Source organism: Ctenocephalides felis, unplaced genomic scaffold (assembly GCF_003426905.1).
Source record: "Ctenocephalides felis isolate EL2017-DRISC unplaced genomic scaffold, ASM342690v1 CF-g0.4_SCAFFOLD_03573, whole genome shotgun sequence".
Taxonomy (NCBI): Eukaryota; Metazoa; Arthropoda; class Insecta; order Siphonaptera; family Pulicidae; genus Ctenocephalides; species Ctenocephalides felis.
In genome coordinates this window covers 22,681,994-22,695,745 of record NW_020539727.1, presented here as the reverse complement: position 1 = coordinate 22,695,745, position 13,752 = coordinate 22,681,994, and the positions used below count along the sequence as shown (strand labels likewise).

The 13,752-nt window shown below is 30.0% G+C and overlaps 2 protein-coding genes across 2 annotated transcripts; both read left to right on the top strand.

Annotated features, from left to right (window-relative positions):
* The first annotated feature begins 1,139 nt into the window (after positions 1-1,139).
* Positions 1,140-2,666, top strand: LOC113389790 (mevalonyl-coenzyme A hydratase sidH-like). The gene is made up of 6 exons (XM_026626798.1): positions 1,140-1,242; positions 1,421-1,668; positions 1,738-1,882; positions 1,949-2,098; positions 2,197-2,391; positions 2,501-2,666. Exons 1-6 carry the CDS (start codon positions 1,140-1,142, stop codon positions 2,620-2,622), a joined length of 963 nt encoding a protein of 320 aa, XP_026482583.1. The 3' UTR covers positions 2,623-2,666.
* Positions 2,667-4,602: 1,936 nt separating this feature from the next.
* LOC113389789 (zinc finger protein 91-like) lies at positions 4,603-12,787 on the top strand. The gene is made up of 4 exons (XM_026626797.1): positions 4,603-4,701; positions 7,636-7,784; positions 9,211-12,616; positions 12,773-12,787. The coding sequence occupies exons 1-4, from the start codon at positions 4,603-4,605 to the stop codon at positions 12,785-12,787; spliced, it is 3,669 nt and encodes a 1,222-aa protein (XP_026482582.1).
* The last annotated feature ends 965 nt before the right edge of the window (positions 12,788-13,752 follow it).

The window sequence follows — 13,752 nt, the reverse complement described above, 5'->3', positions numbered from 1 at the left end:
TGACAGTTTTTAATTAAATAAATAATTTGGCTTCAAATTTTTGATTAAATGAGTGGTTTTGAGCTTAAATTTAATTTCTTTAGTACACACGTTGTTAAAAATACAAGTTGGTCAAAATATTAGATTTATATGTTGAATGTCAAATATATAATCAAAATTTATTTGGGTAAGTTATTGGGTAAGTAATACGTTTAAATATACTTTTACACATTAATATTGATTAATAAAAATATATTTTAAATCAATTTATTAGTTTTTATATTTAAATCACAATTTTCATATCAAGTTTACCCACCAAATACTTGCAGAGAGAAACAAATAATCATTCACTAAATAACATAATTAAAATAGAGAAATGCAAACTAATACACAAAATGAAATTTAACCGAATTAAAACAAGTGCAACAATAGACACAAATCAAGATATACATGAACACTACACGAGACAACACAACAATTTTCACATTGAACGCAATAGAAAAAAGAATTTGAGAGAAAATGTCATATGGAGTGCTACCAAAATATATAACGAATTGCCAGACTATATTAAGATGACCAATGATAATGATAATTTTAAAAGAAAAATAAAGAAGTACTATATGGAAATTGAAGAAAAAGAAGACTGAAGAGTTATATATAGATATTATATTAATGAAATAAATATTATAGTCAAATGAAATGTAAATATTATATGAAAACTGTTTTTCATAATCTCTCATACCAGGCACCTCTGTCTGACTGAGATATGAAAATAATGTATATATGTAAATAAATAAATAAAACAAAACAACGAAAAAAAAAAAAAAAAAAAAAAAAAAAAAAAAAAAAAAAAAAAAAAAAAAAAAAAAAAAGTTTAATCTGTCAAGTGTTAAATCAAAACATCTCGATTTATACACTTATTTTATTATCAAACACGTTTTTCATCATCAATATTATTTAAATATGCTTTAATTATTGTTATATTATCTTTAAATTTGCCATATTTTACTTTTAAATTTCAATTTTCAAATTTTCCGCCACTTTTTGCAATCTGAAGTTAGTCGTTTTACCAATTTGACATTTTAAGTAAACATAACCTTTGCAAGAGATTGCAAAAGAAATAATATTGAAACTATTATAATTAGTAGTTGTTAATAATTATGTATAAATATAGGATATTAAGGGATTTTGGAAATGTGTTGAAAGTGTTTCCGAAATCTCAAAGGACATTTTGTGATAAAAAGGCTAAACCAGAATATAAAGGTAATAATTGATATATAATGTAGAATTTATTTATTTATTTATATTCAAGCCGTGATAAACAGTACCTCAAGCTTCTGTCATACTTATTCATGACATATACCTAATACTTAATATTTTATATAACTTTTGCTTACAAAATATTTACAATTGTACACTATTTCAACCACCCCTTTTCTAGAACTAATCGTAGAGAAAAAAAGCTCAATAACAACAATAGGCATCAACAGAGCCGAATCTAGAAATTGTGTAGACTCAGCAACAGCTCAAGAAATATGTCGAGCTGTTTTTGAATTTGAAAATGATGCTGAAGCTAAAGTTGCTGTACTATACGGCACTGGGGGAAACTTTTGTTCTGGATACGATTTAAAAGAATTGTGCCATGAGAAAATTAGGCCTGAGTTACTTCTTAACCCTGAAGGAAGCATGGTAATAATAATATACTCATAAATATATATATATATATATATATATATATATATAATTGTTTTATCTCAGGGGCCCACAAGGCGTCCAATTTCCAAACCAATGATTTGTGCTGTAAGCGGTTATGCAGTTGCCGGTGGCTTTGAATTAGCTCTAATGTGTGATTTAAGAGTTGTTGAAGACACTGCTGTTATGGGGGTCTACTGCAGGCGATACGGTATATAAACAAAAATAATTTTCTCAATAAATAAAGAAAAAATACAATTTGCTCTGTTTATTACAGGTGTACCATTAATCGATGGTGGTACTGTACGTCTGGCAGCAATGGTTGGAATCTCAAGAGCCCTAGATCTTGTCTTAACAGGTAGATCATTAAATGCAAAAGAAGCCTTTGAATGGGGCATTGCTAATAGGATTGTTGCTACAGGAACCGGTAAGGAAGAAGATATATATATATATATATATATATATATATATATATATATATCCAAAATAATTACATGAGTCTTTTACTATTCATTATTTGTTTAGCTTTCGGACAAGCCCTACAGCTAGCAGGTTGTCTCACAAAATTCCCTCAAGATTGCATGTTGGCCGATAGAGAGAGTGTTTACAATGCAACCTACAATGCAACATCTTTAAGAAAAGCTTTGGATGCTGAAGTTGAAAATGCAAACTCTGATATTCTACGACAGGCTGAAGAGGGGGCCCAGAAATTCCTTGCAGGTAGTAAAATATATATATATATATATATATATATATATATATATATATAGGTAGTATAGATTACAAAATAGTATGAATATTTTTATCAATTATATTTTTTTACCTCTAGGTCATGGTCGTCATGGTAAATTTTATGATATAACAGAAAAGCTTATTCCAGATTGGGAACAAGAAGAAATTAAAATAGAAAAGGAGCTGGGAAAAGAATTGCAAAAGGAGCAGAAGAAATAAAAATTATGTGATCTGTTTATATTAATTGGCTAAGAAAATGTTAAAGAGACTGCTTATTAATTTGTATTATTAATATTTAATAATGTTATGTATGTATGTATGCTTTTTGTTAACTAAAAATAAAATGTATATGTATTAACAAATTACATGCTTCTTGTAATTTTTCTGAAAATGGTGTAAACTATATGAAAATGTTAAACTAAAAAAACTTTCTCGAAAACGTTGTAAACTGTATGAGCATGTTGTCAATAGATTCAATTGCAATTTTAAAGTATACCGAGTTGCTGTAGAACTATATGATGTTAGAAAATATTGTAGATTATTTAATTTTAAACAAATTTGCAAAATATTTCATTAAATTTAAACGTACGGTTTAAAATTTACAACAGATATAATAAATAAATGCATGAAAGGGTTGCACAATATATGAAGTGCAAGTGGATTGATACTATATGTTCAGAGGTAATTTTGAAGTATATCGAGTTGCTTTAGGGCATTATGATATTAGACAATATTGTAGATTATTTAACTTTTTCGCAAATGTTGTAAACTGTATGAAAATGTTAAGAACTTTCTCGATAGCGTCATAAACTGTCTGAAAATGTTGTAAACTGTATGAGAATGTTGTAAACTATTTTAAAATGTTGTAAGCTGTATGAGAATGTTGTCGACTGTGTGAGATAGTTGTAGATTTGTGTGAGAATGTTGTGAACTGTATGAGAATGTTGTAAGCTGTATAAAAATGTTGTAAACTATCTGAAAATGTTGAGAACTTTCTCAAAATGTTGTAAGAGCTGTATAAGAATGTCATAAACTGTCTGAAAATATTGTAAGTAATCTAAAAATGTTGCAAATTATTTACAATTTTCATAATATGTTTTAAAGATTGTCTAAAAATGTTATCTAACATTGTCTTGATGATTGTCTAAAAGTGTCTTGACAAAATTTTCAAACAATTTACAAAATTTTCAGAGAATCTACAAAATTTATATACAATTTGCAATATTTTCAAACCAATTACAATTTGTGTGTGAAAAAAAAATGGCAAAAAAATAAACTTTTTCTTGTGAAAATTCAGAGACAAATGGAAAGTAAGAAAAACAAAATTTTATTAACTTCCCGTAGGGTAAGTTATAGTAATGGGCCGAAAATCGAAAATGAAATTTTTTTCATTTCTCGATGTTTTGAAGGTTTCTGAACATTTTACTGGCATACCTCAGAAAAAATGGATGTGTGTATGTGTATGTGTGTGTGTGTGCGGATACAAATTTTCGTCGACGATTTCGGGAACACGGATAAAGCGATTTGAATAATTTAAAAAACACTCGATTCGTATTCGTATTGATAAGGAGACGTGCTGATTAGTTTTTGGCGAAGGCAGGTCTAGCCGTTCCGAAGATATGGAGCAAAAAGTGCCAAAAACGGTAACTCAGATTTGACATTTTCAAACAGTTTACAAAATTTTCAGATTATCTACAACATTTATATACAATTTGCAAAATTTTCAGATCAGTTATAATTTATGTGTAAGTTGTGGCAAAAATATAAACTTTTTCTATGAAAATTAAGAGACAAATGGAAAGTAAGAAAAGCAAAATTTAATTCAAAGTAAGTCTGTACTCTTAGTGTTATAAAAGCAAAAAAAAAATTTTTCCTATTCAAATTTAAAAATTCCGCCTAAACAACACTTGATTATTTGCACAGTTCTCTCTAGTTCCAGCCAATCAGAAAGCAGTATTCTGCCATGTGACATCTCTACCCTAATGCGAACCAATGAGAAAATAGTATTACGTCACGTGATACGTTTCTTTTTGGCTGCTGTGGTATGAATATAAAATTGTGTTCATTGTGAATTTTGTATTCATTAAGTGCGGACGTTTTGAGTGTTTTTATAACTATTTATATTCTTATATTTAGTAAAATCGTACTAATTGTTTAATATTATAATATAAAAATAAATTTAATATTATAATTATAAAAATGAATTCCTATTACGAAAAATCGCCTGAAGACGTTTGCAAAAGTGCAGTTGAAGATCTTAGAGATGATGGGTGCTTTTATAGAAATGAAACAAATCAGGTGAGTAATAGAATAGTTATTTAAATATAATTATATATATATATATATATATAAGAGAATGAGACAACATGAATTAAGCGTCACTCATCATAAAAGCCGAAATTTCCAAAGTACTCTTGTTCAGCATTCCATCGAAAACTCACATAATTTCACCTTTGAACCCAATATTTTATATAGAGAGGATTGTACTTTTAAAAGACTTTTTTCTGAAAGCAGTTTAATCTTTTTGAATTCGTCAAAAAGTGTTAATAAAAGATCAGATCACAATATCATTCATGACTCATATTTAAATTTTTTAAACCTGATTAAAAATAATTAATCCTAATAGTTTTTGAATATGTGTATATATATACATGTATATATGTTATAATATATGTACATCCATATATATGCTTATATGTATGTTTTTGGGTATACACTATACACATACACTTGCATATGTGTTCATGTGTATAATTGTGGATACATTAATATATAGATGTGTGCATATGTATGTATGAGTATGTAGGTGTGCATATACATGTTCATGTATGTATGTATATATATATATATATATATATATATATACATAATATTTCTCAACATTTACTAAAGCAATATTTTTCCTTTTTTCGTAAATTACCAAACAAGAGCCATAAAAAATCATTTTTGCCAAGAGTTCCGTGCTTTGTCCTTTACATCTGGCAGACAGAAATCCATATCAGTGTGTTTAAGTCTTGTGTAGTCGTAACATCTACAAATATCTTCCAAAAAAATCGAGTGTTTTTAACAAAAAAATATTAGTGATATGGATATATAAATTATTACAGGTAAATAATTTTCGCTTCTCAATTTTATATAAAACCTTTTTTAGTTAAGTCTTATTACTATCTATCCGGTACATAATCCATTCCTTTATAACAAAATTTTTTTCTAATTAATCTGTATTGACCATTGTTAATTAATGTTAATCAGTATTTTAAAAAACATTGTATTTGACAGAATAAACCTGATGATGGAACGTACCTAGTTCCGAAACGTCGTATTAAACATCTTCAAAAAACAAATTGTTTTTTATTATTGGATTTACTGTTCGGAAAAGAAACAATCAATATATTGAAAAAATCCAGGACTTATCTATTGAATATATATATATATATATATATATATATATATATATATATATAATTAAAGTAATCAAATAGTTATTAATAGCAATAACTAGTTGTAAGTAGCATTTTGCCTTAAGGCAAGTTGCACAAACTTCCCAATACCTATTATACATATAATCAACTTAATCAATAAAGATTGCGATATACAGGTATTCAGATAAAAAATAAGATATATTAATATATCTTATAAATTATTTTAATGTGTTTAACACATTTTATTTCATCCATTTCGTTTTCTACAAATGTATTTTATTTTATTTTAATTTAATGTGTGGACGTAAACCATAATCAGAATCAAAAAGTGAACAGATTATGGATGCGGTGCCTATAAAAATTTTTGCTACTGGTATTAAATTTATTTAAAAACATTTAACTAGTGGTGCATGGCATCGTGCCTTAAGGCAAATTGCTGGAACTTCCCGTACCAAAAATTATTTTTTTAAAGATTAACATTTTTGAAAAAATTTACTCTGAAAAAATTAGATTTTTGAGAAACTATAAATTTTTGACAAAAATTTACTTTTTTTGAAAAAAAGACTTTTTGAAGAAAAGTGTATTTTGAAATATTTTGGAAGTTCTGAACTTTTTTTCCAAGCAATCCTATTGCTTTAACTGAATAGAGACGAATTATCGAAGCGCGTAAGCGCCGCGCCGCCGTCTGACGGATGAACATTGGTACGGAACCCATAGGAATGTAAACAAAATTTATACTTATTAATATCTCTATAAAATATCTGACAATTTGATGTGCATATGTCTAATGATCATTTTTGACCGCGAAATGGATTTTTTTTTTTACTTTTAAAAATTTGATCATCGTGTTATCTTCATCTTGTTAATATAAGTAAAACCGGGTTACCATTTTTGGCACTTTTTGCCCCATATCTTCGGAACGGCTATACCTGCCTTTGCCAAAAACTAATCAGCACGTCTCCTTATCAATACAAATCGAATGTTTTTTGAATTATTCAAATCGCTTCATTCGTGTTCCCAAAATCGTCGACGAAAATTTGTATCCGAACACGCACACATACATGCACACACACATACATCAATTTTTTCTAAGGTATGCCAAAATGTTCAGAAGGTTTTGAGACGTAAAGAAATTATTTGTTTAAAGTATATTAGAACTATAGTCAGAATTAAAAATACAATCTGAATTATTTTCGATATACAAAACAAACTAAAAAAAAAATGATACAATTTTTTTTTTCCAAAATCAATTATTTTGTCAAAACAAGCTGAAAGTTCTTTCAATCATGTGAATTGGACGCATAGTTCTCTCAAAAACTGACATTTTTAGCACATTTAGCTCTGTATCTTCGAAATGTCGGGACCTGTCTTTGCCAAAATCTAATCACCTCTTCTCCCAATCATAAAAAATTTAATGTTTTTTAGATCATTCAAATCCGATACTCCATTCTCTCAAAAACTATTTTGTATTTTCTGCACTCTTTACTCAGTATCTCCGAAACGGCTGGACTTGCCTTTGCCAAAAACTAATCGGCACATCTCCCTATCAGAATGTTTTTAATTCAAATCGGTTAATCCATGCGCCCGAAAACGTGGACGAAAAAATGCGGACATACAAAACACACACACACATCCATTTTTTTTTAGGTATGCCAAAATGTTCAAAAACCTTTAAAACGTCGAGAAATATAAAAAATTTCATTTTCGATTTTCGGTCCATTACTAAAACTACGCTACGGGAAGTTAAAAATAATAAAAGTAATATTGCTAATAATCAGTAGCTAAAATTCAATTTTCTTTATCCATGAAGAACGACACTCAAGTTTCGCAAAATTATTCAGAAGATGAGACCGTCAATGAATTATTATCAACTTTAAAAGAACTACTAGAATCTTTTCAAGATGAAAAACTGAAGCAGGAAATCATAGACAACATTTACAATACTGTTTTAAATGCAAGGTTAGTTGATAATAAACATATAGTACTCAAAAATTAAATACTTATTGTAACAAGCATTGTTATATATATATTGTATATTGAATAATCAATTCAGAAGGTATGTGAGATATAAAAAATAAATGCACAAAAGAGTTATGAGTTACTATGCAATCTTAGAGTATTACTCCAGTCAATGGAGCATTTTGGGCCGGAATTTTTTTACTGTGCTCCAATTTGTATGAATTTTGAAGTGAAAACAATTCACTTCAACAAACAAAAAACGTCAGAAATCTATAGAAGAACTAACTATAAGAAAAAAAAATGTCTTGAAGTTTTTCAAAAAAACTAATACCTTTCAAGTTACTGGCCACTGAAAATTCATATATTTTCGGCGTTTGTCTTCAAGTTTTTGGAAATATCTCCTAAAATATACATTTTAATGGAAATCATATAATGAACAAAATAATGTCAATAAAACTATTAAAAAATCGGAAAAAATAATATTAAGCTAGATTTGAAAGAGCAAACTCGTTTTTTATTTCGTTCAAGATTTAATTGTTGTATTTAAAGCCATCTAGCGGCGAGGTTTTACATTTTATTCATTTCAGTGAAATTGGGTTTTATAGTGCTCAACATAAGCTTTAAAATGAGTGCCTTAACAAGTTTTTTGCGTGTAAAATAAGTGAGCTATCATGCAAATAAGAAGCATATACGATGTTACTTTTAAAAAAATCATATGGTTTAATGAGCGCCATTTCCACCAAAATTAAAGTTAATCACATTTCATCTAGAATTCACTTCATTATAGACATCTTGATATATTATAGCAGATTCACTACTTTAGTACAAACTATTTTCAGAAAACTTACGATTTTATAAAAACTTTTTTTTCCGATTTTTTTCTAGTTTTCTAGCGATAAAATGGCTCAATGTACACTTATTCATTAAGGGGTCGCTTTTGAACTTGATGGTGAGATGAACCTAATGCGAAAATTTCATGCAAATCGGAGCACAGTAAAAAAAATCAGAGGTTATACCCTTTTTTTCCTCTCCGTTTACTATACAGCGAGTTGTTCATTTAAATCATTCAATTTTTTACTGCATTTCAATGGCAATTTTAAAGTATTGTGGGATCAAAGTAGGCTTGACATCGAATCCGAGCAAAAGAAAAAGGACATGTCATGATATTTATTTTTGTAAATATTAACACCGTATCTACAGATCCTCTACATTCAGTTGCACTAAATTAAATACAACGTGTTTCCGATCACCTAGAAATAGGTTTGACGTCAAAGTAAACTTGACATTTTTTTTGAATTATTGATTCACGCTCAATGTGGAAATGTGATAATTAATAAATATATTATAAAATATTTGTTTACAAAAATAAATTTATTATGACATGACATACAAAAACACAATACAATTACAATTACAATATTTACAGGAGCGAATATCTCAAGATGCCAAACCCAAAAGTTAACATCGAACCGCAAGAATTTTCAATTGAAGACCAGGATTTTGAAATAAAAGAAGAAGAGCCTGAACATAAAGAAACTTATCAGGAGAGATTTATGAAATCCGATCTAATGATAGAAAATGAAGTCAATGAATATAGTGGCACATGTAATGATTTAGAACAGCATATGCCGGTACAGAGTCATAGTTGTACTTTTTGTTCAGATACTTTTACAGATTCAAGCGCCTTAGAAATTCACCAGAAAACGCATACGGATGAAAAACCTTTTGAGTGCATAATTTGCAATAAAGCATTTACAGGGCAAATCGATTTTGATCAACACGTTTGTGATTGGGAAAAAACTTTAACGTTAAATGAATCTGATGAAATTAGACAGGAGTTGTTTGAAGCACCTCATTATAAATGTAATGAAGGCACATGTAATGAATCATTTACAAGGGCGCATGATTTAGAACAGCATATGCCGGTGCATAGTCATAGTTGTACATTTTGTTCAGATACTTTTGCAGATTCAAGCGCCTTAGAAATTCACCAGAAAATGCATACGGATGAAAAGCCTTTTGAATGCACAATTTGCAATAAAGCATTTGCTGTAAAATTGGATTTTGATCAACACGTTTGTGTTGGAGAAAAAACTTTAACGTTGAGTGAATGTGATGAAATCAGACAGGAGTTGTTTGAAGCACCTCATTTTAAATGTAATGAAGGCACATGTAAAAAATCATTTACAGGGCCACATGATTTAGAACAGCATATGCTGGTACATTGTCATAATTGTACATTTTGTTCAGATACTTTTTCAGATCCAAGCACCTTAGAAATACATCTAAAAATACATGCAGGTGTCAAGTCTTTTGTGTGCACGATTTGCAATAAAGCATTTGCTGTAAAATTTGATTTTGATCAACACGCTTGTGATTGGGGAAAAACTTTAATCTTGAGTGAATCTGATGAAATTAGACAGGAGTTTATTGAAGCACCTCATTATAAATGTAATGAAGGCACATGTAATGAATTATTTACAGAACAGCACATGCTGGAACATTGTCATAGTTGTACATTTTGTTCAGATACTTTTCCAGATTCAGGCGCCTTAGAAATACATCTGAAAATTCATACAGATGTCAAGCCTTTTGTGTGCACAATTTGCAATAAAGCATTCACTGGGCAATTCGATTTTGATCAACACGTTTGTAATGGAGAGAAAACTTTACCGTTGGGTGAATCCGATGAAATCAGACAGGAGTTGTTTGAAGCACCTCATTATAAATGTAATGAAGGCACATGTAAAAAATCATTTACAGGGCCACATGATTTAGAACAGCATATGCTGGTACATTGTCATAGTTGTACCTTTTGTTCAGATACTTTTCCAGATTCAAACACCTTAGAAATTCACCAGAAAATGCATACGGATGAAAAGCCTTTTGAGTGCACAATTTGCAATAAAGCATTTCCTAGGCAATTGGATTTTGATCAACACGTTTGTGATTGGGAAAAAACTTTAACGTTGAGTGAATCTGATGAAGTCAGACAAGAGTTTATTGAAGCACCTCATTATAAATGTAATGAAAGCACATGTAATGAATCATTTACAGAACAGCACATGCTGGAACATTGTCATAGTTGTACATTTTGTTCAGATACTTTTCCAGATTCAGGCGCCTTAGAAATACATCTGAAAATTCATGCAGATGTCAAGCCTTTTGTGTGCACAATTTGCAATAAAGTATTCACTAGACAATTGGATTTTGATCAACACGTTTGTGATTGGGAAAAAACTTTAACGTTGAGTGAATCTGATAATCAAAAGCAAAACTTGGATACTCAGAGTGCAAAGGGTTCGCATAAATGTAAAGTATGCGATAGGTCATTATCAACAATTTGGACCTTGAAAAAACATATGCTTGTACACAGTGGCGTACGGCCGCATGCGTGTAAAATGTGCAATAAGTCATTCTCAACAAAAAGCAACTTGAACATGCATATGCTTGTTCACAGTGGCGTGCGGTCCTACAGTTGTAAAGTATGTAATAAGACTTTCACATATTTTGGTAGCTTGAAATCTCATATGAGCATGCACAACGGTGATCTGCCTTATAAGTGTAAAGTATGCGATAAACAATTCGCACATTCGCGTAATTTGAAAAGACATATGCCTGTTCACAGCGGCGAAAGACCCCACAGGTGTGAATTATGCGATAAGACATTTATACATTGGCGTAACTTGAAAACTCATAAGCTTTATATTCACTCTGGGCACCGGCCTCATAAATGTAAAGTATGCGGTAAGTCATTCAAACAACCGAGTGATTTAAAATCACATATGGTCACACACAGCGATGAAAAACCACATATTTGTGAAGTATGCAGTAAGTCATTCGCACGAAAGAGTAGCTTAAAAATGCATATGCTCATTCACATCGGGACTCGGCCTCACAAATGTAAAGTATGCAATAAGTCATTTACAGAAAGTGGTGGCTTAAAAAGGCATATGGTCATACACAGCGGTGAAAAGCTTTATAGATGTAAAGTATGCGATAAGTCATTCGTACAACGGGGTGGCTTAAAAAGGCATATGCTCGTACACACAGGTGAAAAGCTGTATAGGTGTAAAGTATGCGAAAAGTCATTCGTACAACCGAGTGATTTAAAATCACATATGCTCACACACAGCGATGAAAAACCACACATTTGTGAATTATGCAGCAAGTCATTCGCACGAAAGAGTGGCTTAAAAACGCATATGCTCATTCACATCGGGACTCGTCCTCACAAATGTAAAGTATGCGGTAAGTCATTCATACAATCGGCTGATTTAAAATCACATATGGTCATACACAGCGATGAAAAGCCACATATTTGTGATGTATGCAGCAAGTCATTCGCACGAAAGAATGGCTTAAAAACGCATATGCTCATTCACATAGGGACTCGGCCTCACAAATGTAAAGTATGTAGTAAGTCATTCATAAAAGGGGATGGCTTAAAAAGGCATATGGTCATACACACCGGTGAAAAGCTTTATAGGTGTAAAGTATGTGATAAGGCATTCTCACAAAGGAGTAGCTTAAAAACGCATATGCTCGTACACAGCGGTGAAAGGCTTCATAGGTGTAAAGTATGCGAAAAGTCATTCGTACATCGGGGTGGATTAAAAATGCATATGCTCATACACACCGGTGAAAGACCTTATAGGTGTACAGTATGTGATAAGAGATTTACACAAGTGGGAGTTTTGAAAACCCACATGCAAATTCACAGTAATGAACCGCGCCCAAAGTGTAAAATATGCGAAAAGTCATTCTCAACAAAGCGCTACTTGAAAAGGCATATGCTTGTTCACAGTAGTGAACAGTTCCATACATGTGAAGTATGTAAAAAACATTTACACAAAGAAGTAACCTGGATGAACATATGCTCATTCACAATGAGGAACCTCAAAAGTGTGAATTACGCGATTCGCATTAGAATTGTAATTACAAATATAAAGTATGACAAAAATTTGTTAAAATTAATTTATTAATAGTTAGCAGATAAATGATAAAACCCCAATGAATTTACTAGAACAAAACACTTTAATAAAAAAAAAATACTGTAAACAAATATATATTGTGAGTGAAAATGTAAATGAAAGAACGTATCTTCCTTATGTCTGTAAAGCACAAAAATTATTAAAAATTGTAAACAAGAAATTATTAAGGATAGATGCCATATACACCTCATTCGTTCATATGCTCATTCACAATGAGGAACCTCAAAAGTGTGAATTACGCGATTCACATTAGAATTGTAATTACAAATATAAAGTATGACAAAAATTTGTTATAATTAATTTATTATTTATATTTAATTTATGTCTTAATTTTCAATTTTCGAGTAGAATAAAATAAGATATAATGTTACAAATGAGTTTAGTATCTCTTTCAACAATTGCATTTGCAGACCATCAGACTTTTCAGAATTCAGACAAACTTTAAGAATATTTTAGGATTAATTGAAATATTTTCAGGCTATTTTCAGAACTATAAAGAACATGTCAAGACTATCTACAAAATATATTTTCAGTGATAAAATATTTTATTTGTCTGGAATATTTGTAGACTGTTTGGAATATTTGTAGAATGTCTGGGAATATTTATAATTTGTCTGGAACATTTGTAGACTATCTAGAATTTTCATTCCATAAATTTATCAAATAGGATTACCTATTTTCATACAGAATTCCAGATAATAAACAGCGAGAACACAATAAATAATAAAACAGTGAACACAAGAAAAAATAGAATTAAAGAATAAACTGATATAATATAACATAACGCGAAAATAGCGAAAAAAGCTACACGTAACCTATCTTTTTTACATTTCTTTTAAACAGCTGCACAAAACCGTCCATTTTGTATGGTAAATGTATGAAACCTTGTTACATAACTGCCACGTAACGAAGAAAACCGAAATATCTACGTTGAAAAGAAGATTACAACTATACGTAGCATGTACGTTTTATTA

What these genes read in the sequence shown, in the direction of transcription:
- LOC113389790 (XM_026626798.1), top strand. Translation starts at nt 1,140, where the DNA reads ATGTATAAATATAGGATATTAAGGGATTTTGGAAATGTGTTGAAAGTG. An exon ending in GGTCTACTGCAGGCGATACG is followed by an intron (nt 1,883 to 1,948) that starts GTATATAAACAA and finishes TGTTTATTACAG; the next exon opens with GTGTACCATTAATCGATGGT. An exon ending in GATTGTTGCTACAGGAACCG is followed by an intron (nt 2,099 to 2,196) that starts GTAAGGAAGAAG and finishes TTATTTGTTTAG; the next exon opens with CTTTCGGACAAGCCCTACAG.
- LOC113389789 (XM_026626797.1), top strand. Translation starts at nt 4,603, where the DNA reads ATGAATTCCTATTACGAAAAATCGCCTGAAGACGTTTGCAAAAGTGCA. An exon ending in ATAGAAATGAAACAAATCAG is followed by an intron (nt 4,702 to 7,635) that starts GTGAGTAATAGA and finishes TTATCCATGAAG; the next exon opens with AACGACACTCAAGTTTCGCA. An exon ending in AATACTGTTTTAAATGCAAG is followed by an intron (nt 7,785 to 9,210) that starts GTTAGTTGATAA and finishes CAATATTTACAG; the next exon opens with GAGCGAATATCTCAAGATGC.